We start from the raw sequence: 16,390 nt of genomic DNA on the forward strand, positions 1-16,390 counted from the left end.
CTGAAGCTGTGAGAATGAGAATGTGTTCACCATAAAATACAGCGGTTGGCACAATCTGTTGACTTGCATGATGTGGATTTCTTTGAAATCTTCCAGAGTAAATATGAAAAACTGCTTATTTTTTCTCTTTTGTTCTGTTTTGTGAATCTGCTTGGACATTCAACCCAGCACTGCAGCCAGTGAACCCTGACTGACTTGGTGACAATCGAGAATTAAATACAGTGTTGATCATGAAATCCCATGTAGTCTTTGTTGGCCAGCAGTCAGGATAGCTTATGTGGCTCCATTCAACACCTGCTGCTAATACCAGCAAAAATCATACCATGATTTTGACACCCAAACAAAGTGGTGACACTCAGTCCTGGTGTAGGGGTCCAGGGAACAGACACATTGAGACAGGTGCCTACGCTGTGTTCATGACCAGTCAGACAACATGATCACCCTGAGTCCAGTGTACCAGGATGTGTTTTCTTCTAAAATGGTAGCTCTCAAATGACGGTGCTTTGGTCATTTGAGACTGTCCCAACCCTCCTTCCAGGACTGTTTATTTCCTGTAGTTCAATATGACGCTGCCTATAATTTTCCTTAGCATGAATTATATTTAAGTGCTTCTTGAAGACTCGATCAAAACAGCAGTAAATGTCGAAACATGTCTAGTTTCTTTGCTTGTAGATGTTTGATCCCCACCCCCCCAACAATAAGCACAAGTCAATAGGGAATGTTTATTTGAATGACTTCGGTTTTTTAAACCAGAGTTCTCTTTCTCATACACAGTGGAGCAACTCTCTGGAGTTAATACCATGTTCCATTTGGAGCCTAACTGCTTGGGGTTCCACTCCTGGGTCCATTGTTCAGACAAATTACTCAACTCCTCTATTACTCTCTGCCTCGGGTTTCATCTGTAAAATGGGCATGATAATTGTACTGACTGTGTGGAGTTATCACAAAGATGAAATGGTGGAATGTGTGTAGAATGCTGGGACTGGTGCCTGGCACCGCAGGAAGTGCTCAGAAGATCCTGGGCTGGTTTTTCATTGCTGTTATTAAAATGATCACCCAGGCTGTAGGGCAGTGCTATCCAATATAATAAAGTGAAACCCACATACATCATTTAAAGTTTTCCAGTAACCACAATAAAAATGTGAAGAGAAACAGGTGAAATTAATTTTACCATATTTGATTTAGCCCAATGTTTTTGAAATGATTATTATTTCAATGTGTAGGGCTCACCACATCCCTCCCTCGTGGAATAGCCACATATGGCTGCTGGCTATTGCAGCTCTGCTGTTTCTCTCAAGGCCACAATAACTAATGAATCACTTAATTCAGAAAGCTTCTATTCCAACACGACATAATGGGCATTGCATGTGAATGAAGGTTTTTTAAATGGTGGGGTGAAGGTGTCATTATTAATCCACACAGATAGCTTTCTTTGTTAATTATGGTTAAATCCTTTCCCTTCTGTAGACAGCCTCTCTATAATCACCTTCATGAAAAGCTCTCTGTAGCTAAGGGGGAGGGCGGTATCATGGTTTGTAGTTAGCTAGCTATTCTTGGATTTTATTTTTGCAATGATGTTTCAATAAGTAAACCTTTGGAGGCTCCAGGCTATTGAGAATTTAATATTCCATCATTATTGTCTTGTTTAATAATGAGCCAACAACACAGCACCTCCTCTGTCACCTCTCAAATGTATGGTGAAGCTAAAGTGTGTCCTTGACCTTAGGCATGACATTTCAGTTCCTAATGCTTATCCTGGACTTTTTTATTATGCTTATAACAGACTCTGGCGTTATTTAATTGCCATTATATACCCATTCCATAAAATACTATACACATCAGCCTTTTCAAGGTACAGAATGTTACTACTTTTGATTTTCTTTCGTTTCCACCCTCAGCTACAGTGGCACTCTCCCAGTTCTGTGGACGAGATCTCTTGGTGCACATGATGGGCATGAATAGATTTCAGCTTCCCTTTGATTCAAACTAACAGATTAAAAACTAATTATTCTTTGTAATATTTTTATAATAAAAACTAAGTTGAAATGATTTATATACACTTTCAGCTAACACATTTGCAATTCAAGGTTAAAATTGTTCTTGAAGCAGCCCCAGTTAAAATGTAATTACAACTCCCTGAGCAAGGATAAAAGAAACGTTTTACATGTTCACTTCAAAAGTTAAAAAGTCAATTTAATATTATAGAAGTCAGAACTTTCATTTGTTTTTACTATATGATAAAGTCTTCATTAGTTATATTAAAGTAAAGATAAATTCTAGTGTGTTTATTACCTGTGCCTGGAAGAGTGAGGTGAATATGATGCAGGCTCGGGTGGTGGCAGCATTTTCCCTCATGCCTCCACCTTGTTCACGCTGCCCAGGTCATTCTGTGCTGGCCACTCGCAGGCTCTTTCTTTCCAGAGAATCCAAAGTGCAGATAGGCTTATGTTGCCAAGAGGGGGCGTCCTGCATGAATGGTCTTTGGGGATTAGCTCAGAGGAATTGTTTGGGGCCTCTGCCATCTCCGTGTTCGGTTTCTTCCCACACTGTTGCTCTCTCAGTGAGTGATGCTGCAGGCCTGTCGTGCATTTGGCAGGGAGTGGCTGATAGCATGAAAAGAGTTACCTCTTGGTTCCTGTGTGATCTTCAGCAAGTTACTTAATGTCTCTAAACCCAGTTTCATCACCAGTCAAATATAATCATGATATGATTGTATCACCAACCTTGCAGGATTTCTGTGAGGATTAAGTAAGAGAAAGCACATAAGACTTTTAGCACAATGCCTTTCACATAATAAACACTCAGTAAGTATTAGCTGCTAGTATTGATAGCGTAATAATATTGTTATTAATAATGTTATGTTAAGCTAAAAATAAGTTAGAAACCGAAATATTTGTAAAGTGCATATGAGTTTGATAGACGTATTAATATATCATAAAGAGGAAGAGAAGGGAGAAGGAGATGGAGCATCTTTCAGTTGTTGGAAGTTTACAGTGCAGTGATGAGCACCACATGCCCCATAAAGTAGTAATAACAGTAAGTAGTGATGATAATAATACTTGACTACCTACTGTGTGCTAGGAATTATGCCAAACACATTATATATAGTAACTCATTTAATAGTAACAAAAAACACATGAGGTAGACAGTGATGTTGTCTCCACTATAGAAGTAAGAAAACTGAAGCTCAGAAACATTAAATACTTTGAATGAGGTCATGCCTTTAGCAAGTAGGGATTACAAACAGGGCTTTGAACCCAGGTAGCAAAAGTAAGAGTTGTATTTGTTTTTCTTTTTAATCTTCATCTGAGGATATATTTTTTATTAACAAGGGAAACATGGATTGGTTGCCTTCCATGTGTGCCCTGATCAGGGACTGAACCCACAACCTTTGGCTGTATGGGATAACACTCCAACCGACTAAGTGACCTGGCCAGGGCAACAGTAAGAGTTTTGAGGTTGGAAAAACAGGCACAAGCCAGATCATTCAGGCCCCACAGATCATTAGGTATTGAACGGGTGATGTCATGTACATTTTGAAACATCACTGTGTGTATGTTAACCAGATCTAGAGGAGCTGAACAGAAAGCTGGTGAGAGGCCCAGAGAAGCACCACTGTATAGGTTGTTCTGTGGCTGACGCATTAGGCGAGGCTGCTGGGCTCCACAGCTCTAGGAGGCACTTCCTCACTGTAGGCTCCATAAATGGCATCCCTGGGAATCGGAAAAGTGGAGGCTCAGTTGGTGGTCTGTTTCACCTTGAGAGAATGTGGCTACAAGGCAAGGGTAAGGATCAAGGGGCAACCGGAAGCATCTGTCCTATGGTACATGGTAGTCTCCTCTTACCTGCCAGTATATGTTCCAAGATCCCCAGTGGATGCCTAACACTGCGAATAGCACCAGATCCTACATATACTGTGTGTGTGTGTGTGTGTGTGTGTGTGTGTACACACATTTTCACGTAATGGAAGCTCTTTACAGCTTTTCTGTGGCGTATCTGAACTGCCAGCATCGCTACTGCTATGCTTTGGGGCCATTATTAAGTCAAGGGTGACTTGAACACAAGCACTGCAATACTGTGACAGTTTATCTGATACCTGAGATGGCTACTAAGTGACTAATGGGCAGGTACCATCTACAGAATGGAGATGCTAGAAGAAGGGATGATTCATGTCCCAGGCAGGATGGCAGATTTCATTTCAGTACTCAGAATGGTAGACAGTTTTAAATTTATGAATTGTTTACTTCTGGAATTTTTTTTAATATTTTCAGACTGTGGCCAACCACAAGTAACTGAAATCTCAGAAAGCAAAACTGCTGCTAAGGGAGAGAGACCAGTATTTCAGTAGCTTTCTGGCCCAGATGATCACTGCTTACCTGCCAAAGTGAAAACAATAGGCTCCTCTTGCCAGTCCAGGAATCATACAGGTTTCCAGTCAATAGCCAGGCATGCCCAGTACCAATGGGAGAGGCTACTGGCAATTTTCATTCAACTTAGAGGAATGACAGGATATTTGATGAGTCCACTAAGCTTGTCCTCCTTTTCCTCTTTTGTGTGACTGTCTATCAAAGGTATAATCCCATTAACAATATAATATTGTTCAGGTCACTGGTTCACTCTTAGAACCATCATAACCTCCCTTCAAAATCTTTGGGCAAGTTGAGTTAATGACAAGGAAGTGGCAGAGCTTTTAAGCCATAGTATGTCATTAAGCTGTAAGAAGCAATTTAAGCAAAAGCATTTTTGTGTTAAATTCAGAACCTGGCTGGCCTGTTTTTATAGTTATATGACTAATTCTTTCCTAAGGCATCAATAAACTTTTTAGAATCAATGCACTTGTGAAAGAACCAAATATTGTGGGGAGTAAACAAACCTTTGATGGTACTGCTCAGACCGTGTCCCAGGACGTCCTCTCCTGGCATCTGAGAGATTAAGGTATGTCAGGACAGATGGCTGTCTTTTCCAGAAAATTTCCAGTCTAACTTGCTATGTATGGCAGCACAGTCTATTTTTTTTAAGTCTCTCTGAATGTTAAAGAATTCCTTCCTCTATTCAACTCACGTCCCTACGGCTTTAATTTAAACCAATTTCCTCTTACTTGGCCTTCTTGGACATGGAGAAGAGCTGGTCAGCATCTTCCACATCCAAGGGCCTTTAATCAAATTACTCTACATTCGCCTTTCTTCAGGCTACACAATCCTGCTTCCTCTAACCTTTCCACACAGGATTTATTCTCCATCCCTTTAATCATTTTGGTTGGTCTTTCCCTAGACTGTCTCCAGAGGGTCTTTAATTCCCTTCATGTAATTTTAAGAAGTTATTTTATCTAAGAAAGTTTGAAACCTTCTCATTTTTGGATGTATTCAGTTTGGATTTTGGTCATCCTATCAAGCAAGTGTGTCGTGCTTAGTGATTTTTCTTTTTAACACCTTCAGTTATCTTCGTCCAAATGGGGCCTATTTGGGCAGAGTAAACCATCCAATTGTTTAAATGTTTTCTGCTTTTATTGCCTTTCTTCTTTCACTATAAATAAAGAAGGAATATCTGAAGGAAGAATGGGGAGAAAAGGCTAATTCTACATAGCAGTGATATGAGTTGTTAGCAGAAAAGTTGTGTGAATAGTAGAGAATTCAAGTAACAGAAAAAAAAGCGCTACTTTTGCTTTTAGGCTGGTTGAGAGACCATCTGGTTCTATTACCTTGATGAAAAAGCAGAAAAGGTTTCATGGTTTATTATCACTTCACATTTGCAGAATTGGAGGGAAGGTGGAATAATAGGCGAATCCATATACTTGAATGATTTGTCTTGGCTAAAATCACTACCTACTTTATTTATGTAGTTATGCTCTCTGATGCAAAGGGAGGGAGTTTCACACTGGAAGCAGGTTGTTTTCTGCTTGCTTCTCAGAAGCTATTTGAGAAATGCTGGGGTTAGTTCCAGGCTTCAAGAAACCCACTGGGGACAGGAGCCTCTGAGAAGCCAAGGTACCAACTCTCTTGTTTATTTATGCAGTGGTGTTAGCCACCTTCTGGTCCTGCAGCAGAGGGCAGCCACTCAGTGCCCGCTGGGGAAGCATCTTTCTACTGCCAGCTCACCTTGTCCTGCTCTCCTGCAGGAAGTGTTCTGATTTGGCATTCACAGAGCCAGGTGGTTCAGAAAGAGTTCAATCGGTTTCTCTTTCCTTCACTCTGTTTTCTTCCCCCACATCAAAGAATTGACATTTTTGGTGGCTGGCAATGTTAGGTTACAGTCCATTTACTTGGTGACAAGAATAACTTTGTGGTCCATTGGGAACTAACCTCTGCCACCCAGCCTCCCACCCCTCGTATGACCTGTTCCCATGAGCAGAATGCTGAAGGCCAAGGGGAATCCTTTTTGATCATAGAAATAGGATCCTGGAGTTATGAATGTTTTTTCTTTGCTTTCCCATAAATTTGGTCAGCAGTTTGGTGGAAGATGTTTCTTAATAATGTTAATAATGATAGCCGCCAGGCTTTACTGAGGTCTTACTATGTGCTAAGTGATTTGCATCAATTTTAATCTTTGCCATAACCTGATAAGATAGATGCTGGTATTTTATCTGTTTTACAGATAAGGAAACTTGAGTTACAGAAAGCTTGACTATCTGACCATTATTATGCACCTGGTGAATGCTGGCCTTGGTGGGCAGTTTGATTTGCATGCCATGCATTTAGCCACTGATGCACTGGATCCCTAGTATATAAGGAGATGCTTAGTATGAATTAAGTCACTAATATTTATTGAGGTCTCGTGCCAGAAACTGTTTTAAGCACTGTACATATATTAGCTCATATAATGCTGACTTATACCCTATGGAGTAGATGCTGCTATAATTATCACCATTTTATTGAGGAAATTTGAGGTTCAGAGAAGTTAAGCACTTTTCTTAGCATCACAGAGTGGTTGAGCCATGGAGCTAGAATTTTCACACAAGCTGTCTGGCTCTGGAACCTACCAGTTTCACCAATACCCTGTTCCCATAATACTGAAGGTCTTACCCAAGGCAGGTGGGGAGGGGGAACTACAGAAAATCTGGGACTACTGTCTGAGACACAAACTAAGAGTTTTATACACCCTCTAATGAAGTGTTTTCCTGGTTAGTTGGTAGGACAGAAACCTCAGCCAGATAAGCCTGTCGACAGGGATTCTGGCTGGCAGCCTGTGTCCTACAGGGTTCGTCAGACTTGGCATGGGGCACGTCCTACCATTTTTGTGTTCTTGTCACTCCCACATGCTTTGAACCACAGAGCTTTTCTAATTGATGTTCTTTTTGTCTCCCCAATCTTGTTCTCTGTCCAGCTCGAGGCTTTCTACTCCATCTTTACCACGGAGCAGCAAGACCATGTCAAGTCAGTGGAGTATCTGAGAAACAACTTTCGACCACAGCAAGGGCTGAATGACAGGGTGGTGTCCAAGTCCGCCGTCCGTGATGCCTGGAACCATGACATGACAGACTTCTTAGAAAACCCACTGGGGACAGAAGCCTCTAAAGGTATGTCTGGGTAAAGTGCCCTTGCCCTGAGAAAGATTCCTTATCATCAATTACTTCAAATTAAAAGGACTTCAAAACCAGCCAAGAATTGAAACATGATGTTAAGAGCATATGTTTCTCTGCTGAAGAGACTTATCTAGATGATGAGTACAAGCAGTTGTGGGAATAACTTCAGTTAAATCGATATGTTCAGAATTGCCCTTTTGACTAGTAATATATTAGGCATTCTGTCTGATACTTTACCTTGTGACATCAACACTAGTTAGTTTATTTCTAAAGAAAACTTTTGGAGGTCTTACTTTTTAATTCTTTTCCTGCTGGGATCAGGAGCTTATTTCTGAGCTCAAATGTCAGGACCCTGGACTTGCTCCCAGTACCCTGGTTTGCAGCTTTCCTACCAACACCCGCACCAGGCAGGGCTCCACCTTCAGCTCTGCCCTCACTGGATAACACATGGCCTTGTTAAACTCTTACTTAACAGTTTAATTTCCATGCCTGATAAACATAAGTTTCTAATTTTCAGACACTTAATATGTTTCATTTCTAGTTTCTTATATGAAGTGACCATGAATTTTTCTCCCAGGAAACTAGAAAGTCTGACTCCACCCTAGTAGCCCTCCTTTCAGGCTCTGATTTGTGGTAATTGTGGCTTAGAGCTTGGGAAGCACTCAGAGGAATAAGCCAGATCCATGTCCTAGTACTTGGACGGGAGAAAGGAGTAAGAAAGTATTTGTATGGATCTCTCCCAAGCCAATGCTTGCCTTCTTTGAAATTGTGAGCTTGGGTAATGTGGGGAGAGCTTGTGTTGTTTATTAAACACTGGAATTTTTAGTGTGGTGAGTTACATGGGTTTTGTTTTCAGAGTGTCCCCACTCCCAATAAAATGGACCAGGATACTGGCAGGTGACTTTAGTGGGAATGGGGGCATGAGTTTCTGTCCCATAAATAACTGCATTGACCTGCACTTTGATGATAAGAATGAGCCCATTTTCCAGGCATATATATTTGAAAAGGGGCTAAAACAGGAGGAAAGGATGTTTAAGAATGTGCTCATCTCCTTCCTCTCCTTGTGATTTTGTTTGAGGTTTGTGAGTAGAACTAGTCTGGCTGGTTCCATCAAGAACTGCTTGAGATCCCAGTAATTTGGGACGGATACTTTGTCAAGGGCATCGTTTGTCAACTTGGAACAATGGAAGGGCTAAGAAGCACACAGACCTGTAAAATATCTTAGGTTGGGCCAGCATAGAAAACCCCACTTGGGCTATTTTTTTAACCAAGCTAAAAATAAAAGAAAACAACTGAACTTGAAACCTTTCTCCCAAGAGAGCTTGCTTGAGAAACAGAAAGCTCTTAGGGACTGGCTGTTTTGTGAGAGATGAACACAGAGGATATAGAGGGTGGGAATTTATATCACAAGGGAGCACCAGATCTGGCAGGTCAGAATTGCTGAGGTTGTTAACAGTTATACAGTTCTTTCCTAAAAAACGGCTGAGGACACAATATATATCAGCTGTGCAAAGATAATGTGTGGCCCTTATTACCCAAGAAAGAGAAGGTAATGGTTTCCATTACACTATTGTTGAAGTGGGCAGGAGCCTCCAAAGAAGGGCCTTTCTGTGAATTTGAGCAGAGCCATAGACCCATCCTTAAATGTAAGGGGTCAGTTCTTCATTCCACAAGGTTGGTGGCAATTATCACAGTGTCCATGGCTGACTCCTAAAATGTGTGAATATTAAAAGGTTTTGTGATCTTTCTAGAGCAGACAGAGATGTATGTGCACTCCAATTTCTTCTTGAAACATCATATGGGATTGTAACATACAGAAAAGCAAGCACATAATACATGCACAACTTGATAAATTTTCACAAACTGAATACACTTGAATAATAAACACCCAGATCAAGAAGCTCACATCACCAACTTCCGAGGAGAACCTCCATCTCCCCATTCCTGGTCACAGACTGCCCTAAGGATAACCATGACCAGGAGTGAGCTCTGACAAGAGCTGTTATTATGCTGGTATGTTTCATATAAACGGAAACAGCCTGGATGTCCTTTTTGTTTCTTGCTCCTGTGCTCTTCTGGTTTTGAGAGTCATCTATGCTCTTGAATGTAGTTGCAGTTTGTTCTTTTTTATTGCTAAGTTTCACTCTATGATTCTGCCTGAATTTATTATCCTTTTCAATGAACATGAACATATGGATTTATTTCCACATATGGGTGATTATGAAAATTATTTTTTTAACTATGCTGTATTCATTATGCTTATACAGTTGTCCCAATTTTCCCCCTTTGCCCCACTCCACCCAGTACCCCACATTCCCTCCAGCAATTCCACCTCCCTTAGTTCATGTCCCTGGGTCACATGTGTAAGGTCTTTGGCTACTTCATTTTCTGTGCTGTACTTAATAGTACGTTCCCCCTGTCTATTCTGTACCTATCAATTTGTGCTTCTTAATCCCTGTACCGTATCCTCCATTTTCCCAGGTCCCCCTCCCTGCTGATAACCCTCCAAGTGATCTCTATATCTATGACTCTGTTTCTGTTCTGCTTGTTTGCTTAGTTTGTTTTTTTAGGTTCAATTAGTGATAGTTATGAATTTATTGCCATTTGAATGTTCAAAGTTTTCATCTTCTTTTTCTTAATTTCCCTATATCATTTCACATAATAATGGCTTGGTGATGATGAACTCCTGTAGCTTTACCTTGTCTAGGAAGCTCTTTATCTGCCCTTCCATTCTAAATGATAGCTTTGCTGGATAGAGTAATCCGTAGGTTGTAGGTCCTTACTTTTTATCACTTTGAATATTTCTTTCCTACAAAGTTTCTTTTGAGAAATCAGCTGGTAGTCTTAATGGGCACTCCTTTGTAGGTAACTCTCTGCTTTTCTCTTGCTGCTTTCTCTCTCTTTGTATTTAACCTTTGGCATTTTAATTATGATGTGTCTTGGTGTGGTCCTCTTTGGGTCCATCTTGTTTGGGCCTCTCTGTGCATCCTGGACTTATGTGTCTATTTCCTTCACCAAATTAGGGAAGTTTTCTTTCATTATTTTTTCAAATAAGTTTTCAATTTCTTGCCCTTTTTCTATTCCTCCCAGCATCCCTATGATTCGCATATTAGTATGTTTGAAGTTATCCCATCTTTGTTTTGAGGTGGGGGTGATTCTTTTTTCTTCTTGCTGTTCTGACTGAATGATTTTTATTTCATTATGTTCCAGATCATTCACTTGATTCTCCTTTTCATCCATTCCACTGTTGGTGCCCTGTAAATTTTTTTCTTTTTTTTTTTAAGTTTATTTGATCTTGATTGTATTTTTCCATTACCTTTTATTCCTCTCACATACTTTTTTCTTTATTTCACTTAGTGTAACCTTCATTTCTGTTGGGTCTTTTTTTATGCTGTTGAAGTACACAATGAGTTCTTTGAGCATCCTAATAATCAGTGTTTTGAACTCTGCATCTGATAGGTTTGGTTGCTTAGCTCCACTTCATTTAGTTCTTTTTCTGGAGTTTTGTTATCTTCTTTCATTGGAGCCATATTTCTTTGTCTTCTCATTTTGGCAGCCTCCCATGTTTGTTTCTATGCATTAAGCAGAGCTGCTTTGACTCCCTGTATTATGAGCATGGCCTATTGTAGAAAAGCACACTGGCAAGTTGAATGGAGTGGAGCCTTAGGTGATTGCAAGTGCCTGGCAACCTGTGTAAACCACATTGATGAAGTCTCAGATATGGTGTCACCACTATGTGACTGTGTTGGGCAGGGCTCACAAAGCAGACAATGCTGCTGCCTGGCCTCTAGAGTTTTGTCCTTGAGGAAGCTATTCCCTGGTACTCGCCCAGGCGCCGGACACTTCAGTTTCTCCCCATATGCTGCTGGTGCTGCTGCCTTGGTGCTGGAACCCAGATGGAGTGAGTCTGTGTAAGTCCTAAGTCAGTTGCAGACCCTTTAAGAGGAGACTCCTGAGAATCCACAGTTTCTTCAACTGTTCCCAACCCTCACTAGTTATTACAGCCAGAAGTTATGGGGACTTACCTTCCTGGCACTGGAGCCCTTGACTGGGTGGCCTTGTATGGGGCTGAGATTCTTTGCTCCTGATCCCTTCCAATTTTTATCCACCACACCTGGGTGTGTGACCTCCAATTCTGAGTCAGCACCTTTCCAGGTCTTTCCACTCCTTCACCCCACCTACCTGACTGGTTGAATGTGGCTTCTTTAATTCCTTGGTTGTCGGACTTCCATACAGCTCGATTTTCTGACGATTCTGGGTAATAGTTGTTTTGTAGTTTAGTTGTAATTTTTGCTGTGGTTGTGCAAGGTGGCAAGCCATGTTTACCTATGCCTCTATCTTAACCAAAATTGTAATGAGTGAAAATTCTTGAATATGTTTTTTAATAAGCATATGGACACATCTCCATAGGGTATGCACCCAAGAGTAAAAAGACTGCAGCCCAGCATACACATATGTGTGCAGATTAGGTTACATGCACTGCTCCACAGTTTCTCAAAATGATTGTATGTATTCAGTTGGCCAAAAAATCTGTATGTTTTTTTCCATAAAATAAAAGAGACATGTTTCATTTTTACCAATAACTTTATTGATTTGGACATTTTGAGTATGTCAGCTATCTCTCACATGGTAAAACACTGACCATTCTCAATTAATGTCTCAATTTGATTGCTATCAACTTCAACACGTCTACCTGACCGTTGGGCATCATCCAGCAAGAAATCTGCAGCACCAAACTTCACAAACCGCTTTTGACAGGCTAAGTCACAGAGCCTTCTTCATATACTGCACAAATCTTTCTTGTGTTTCAGTTGCATTTTTACCTTTCTTGAAATAATAAAGCATAATATGCTAAAAATGTTGCATATTTTCTTCCATCTTCAATATTAAAATGGGTACACAAAAATTTACCAAGTATGATAAATTTTTTAAATGCACATTTATATGACAGCTGTCACAATACAATCTAACAAAATTATTTTAAATGGAATTAAAGGCAACTAAGCACATCTGATTGAGAAAGCCAAATGAACTTTTTGGCCAACCCAATACCAGCAGTGTATGAAAGTTACTGTTTTTACAGCCTTTTTTTCTAGGCATAATTCACATACCATAAAATTCAGCTATTACAAATGTACAGTTTAGTAATTTTTAGTAAATTTATAGTTGTATAGCCGTTTTATCACCCCAGAAAGATCCTTCATGCCCATTTGCAGCCAGTCTCTCTCCTGTCCTCTACTCCAAGCAGCCTCTCATCACTTCAGAAGTTGATGTTAGGATTTTAAAATTTATCCATGATGTTCTCATATACATGTATTGTAGCTTACTTTTTTTTGCAAAAAAGTCTGTTTGTTTTATATTTTAATAACAGCTTTATTGAGATTTAATTCACATAGCATCAAGTTCATTCTTTTAAAGTGTTCACTTCAGTGGTTTTTACTACATTCACAGAGTTGTGCAGTCACCAGAACTACCTACTTTCAGAACATTTTTATCACCCCACAAAGAAACAACATGCCCATTAGCTGTCATTCCTGTTCTCTTTCCTTTTCTTTTTCGCACCTTCCCCCAACTTCCTCAGCCCCAGGCAGCCACTTATATACTCTCTGTCTCTCTAGATTTGCCTATTCTGGATTGTTCATGTAAATGGAATCATACAATATATGGCATTTTGTCTCTGGCTCATTTCACTTAGCATATTTTCAAGGTTCATCCATATTTAAGCATGTATCAATCATAACTTCATTCCACTTTATGACTAAATACTGTACCATTGAATGGATATGCTACATATTGTTTATACATTTATCAGTTGATAGACATTTGAGTTTTTCCACTTTGGCTGTTATGAATAGTGCTGCTGTGAACATTCATATTTAAGTTTTTATGTGGACATAATTTTCAATTCTCCTGGATATAAACCCATGTGTAAAGTTGCTGAGTCATGCAGTAACTGCATTTACTGTTTTGAAAAACTACCAAACTATTTCCCAAAGTGTCTGCACCAATTTACATTCCCATCAGCAGTGTAGGAGGGTTCTGATTTCTCCACATCCTCATCAACACTTGTTATACCTCTTTTATTTTGGCCATCCTAGTGAATGTGATGTAGTATCTCTTGGGTTTTGATTTGCACATCCCTAATGAGTAATGATGCCCCTATTTGTTTTTAAATGCACATGCAATGGAACCATGGTCACCTGACCAAATACTGCCCCGCACCCCAAGAAAACTCAAGTTTAATTCCAGGGTACTACATGCAAAAAGCCAACCACAGATGCTGGCCATTATCAGTCAGCCTGGAGGACTTAGTTGATTGACTTTAGAGATCTAAGCAATAAAGAGCCAATACAGGACTTCAAAAAGAGAAGGATGGTATTCTGTAATTTTCAGGTAATTCAAAAGGAATCAGTTCTGTCTGATTGACATTCTCTACCTGATCATTAAGGAAGTTTTCAGTGCCTAGGAGAACTTGGATGTTGAGCATGGAGCTATGTGTTCATTGGGTTATTGTCACAGAAGAAAGGAAAATAAATTAATTAAATAGGACAGAAATCAGTGAACTTCTTTGTTTAAGTGCCAAGTAATGAGTTCTTCGGTCTTTGTTGCAACTGCTTAGGTCTGCCACTCTAACATGAAGGCAACCATAGACAATTTAGAAATGGCTGAATGTAGAAATATAAAAAATCTTAATTTACAAAAATAGGTGATAGGCTGGATTGGCCCGGAAACTATAGTTTAATGGCCCCTTCTATAATGGATGGCTCAAACTAAGGTGAAACCTAATCACAGGTTTTCTTTAAAGTAACTATTTTCTGCCTACAGAATGATAATGGCTATGATGGCGGAAGTATCCATTGGTTGGTTTTACTCCTCCATTCCACTACAAGACCCTAGGACCCATTCAAGGTCTCTTAACTTGGTAACCAACCACTTGGCAATTGACCTTATCACCTAGTCATCTATCCCACCAGAGGTGTAAGCAGAGCCTCAGTTGACTGAATGCAGTACCCTATCTTCTCATTCCTCTGGCAGCAATCATTAACTCCTGTTCATGGAGCAGCCCAGTGAGGGGATGCCTAAGTTAATGGGCCCCCATCCTGCCCTCTGTCAGGATGATTAGATGTACTGGATGGAATAGAGAAAACAGAATTAAGTCTTTTGATGCCAAGAAAGGGGGAGGGACATCATCTTAATACTGTATTGTTGCCGAAGAAGGACTTATAATGGATGTCACCCATAAAGAAGTAAAAGCTTTAGTTCCAGTAAATGGAAACAGTATTTAGGCTTGGTGGATTGTTAAAGGGACATTTAGTTGGCCAGTCTGCCCTGTATCGGTAAATAACGTGGGCAGACTTGAGGATTTAATGGGCTGTCGTTTCAGTTATTTTGCAACACATCCCGGGCCCACGGAAGAGCATTTGGTGATTAAGTGCTGAATGCTGTCTATTGTGAAGACGTTTGGAACAGTGAACAGAGAAAAATATCTTTCCTTGTAACAACATGAAACATATGGTTTATTAATTTAACGAAACCTGTTCAAATCACAGAGGAATCAAAACCACTTGATCTGATAATTTGATTTGATGACTTAATTGAAGTGACACTGTATAATGTAATGAAAGCAGAGGAAATGTCGAGAACACCGGGGTGCCTGTGTCCCTCCACTCTTCTAAGCCACTGCCATGGATTTTGGAATATGGTCTTTGCTCTGCTGATGGAAGGATCTCTTTTTCTCCACATTTTAAATTCTTGTTTTGATTAAAGCAGTTTCTAAGGACATAAACCACTGTATGAGAATGCCTAACTAACTAGCCTATTTTAAATCAATGTACATTAAGAAAGAGTATTATACTTCCCACCCAAATTAGCAAACAAAGAAGTAAATCCACAATTGCTTTTTAAACGAGTTTTACGTTGAAAATATGGTTTTCTGCTGTTTGGGGAGAAAATATTAATGTTGTTCTATTTTCAGTTTAATCATTTCCACTCACAGGATTAATGAGCTTGAATTTTTTTTTTACTGAAAGAAGCTCTGATATGAGCACTTAAGTCTTTTGTAGGCAGCTGCCTTTCCAGAAATTCTTCCAAAAAGTTATCTTGTGACTTCCAGAAACTTCCAACAAATTACTAGGGAAAAAAATATTTTTAATCCAGCCCCCATGGAGTATTTTATACCTCCTTCTTTTAAAAATAGCTATCATTTAGCCCCGGCCAGGTGGCCCAGTTGGAGCATCGTCCTATACACCAAAAGGGTTATGGGTGTGATTGCCCATAGGGGCATGTACTGGAGGCAGCAGACTGATATCTCTCTCTCTGTCTCTCTCTGTCTCTGTCTCTCTCTCTGACTCTCTCTCTCTCTCTCTGTCTCTCTCTCTCTCTGTCTCTGTCCCTCTGTCTTCCTTCCCCTCTCTCTAAAATCAATAAAAAGTACCCTCAGGAGAGGAATAATAATAATAATAAATAAATAAATAAAAATAGCTATCATTTAGCTATTTCTTTTTAACCTTGAAAGTGATTAAGAAAGAAGGCAAAAAATAGGGCTGGTTTTAGGGCTGTCCAAATTTCTAGCTTCTTCATAGTTTTGAAGGTCATGCCAGATATCCCATTAGTACTATAATTTTAGGTAAATATATAAAGACTTGGGGTAAGTTGCCTTTGATTGATTGGCGTAAAGTTAATATTGCGTAGACACTTCACATAGCATTAACTACTTTGGCTTCATGTGTTGTAGCCAGTGAATTTCTTTTCATCTGTCAGGCAGTTCCATCTGCCATTGGAGAATTTCTTGACTCGAGGAGCTGTACCTGAAGCACGTGTGGTTAAAAAGGTGGCGTTAAGGGTGTTTGTGTACCAAATGCTATACTTGCC

At 39.9% G+C, this 16,390-nt stretch overlaps 1 protein-coding gene across 3 annotated transcripts in view; it reads left to right on the forward strand.

The window, feature by feature from the left end:
- The window catches only part of PTPRG (protein tyrosine phosphatase receptor type G), a 708,699-nt gene that overhangs the window by 575,571 nt on the left and 116,738 nt on the right, over window positions 1-16,390 (forward strand). For all 3 annotated transcript variants that reach the window (XM_036031526.1, XM_028518657.2, XM_028518659.2), the window contains exon 8: window positions 7,321-7,513. In XM_036031526.1, the coding sequence (XP_035887419.1) occupies window positions 7,321-7,513 (193 nt within the window). The remainder of the gene's footprint in view (window positions 1-7,320; window positions 7,514-16,390) is intronic.

Source organism: Phyllostomus discolor, chromosome 7, assembly GCF_004126475.2.
Source record: "Phyllostomus discolor isolate MPI-MPIP mPhyDis1 chromosome 7, mPhyDis1.pri.v3, whole genome shotgun sequence".
Lineage (NCBI taxonomy): Eukaryota > Metazoa > Chordata > Mammalia > Chiroptera > Phyllostomidae > Phyllostomus > Phyllostomus discolor.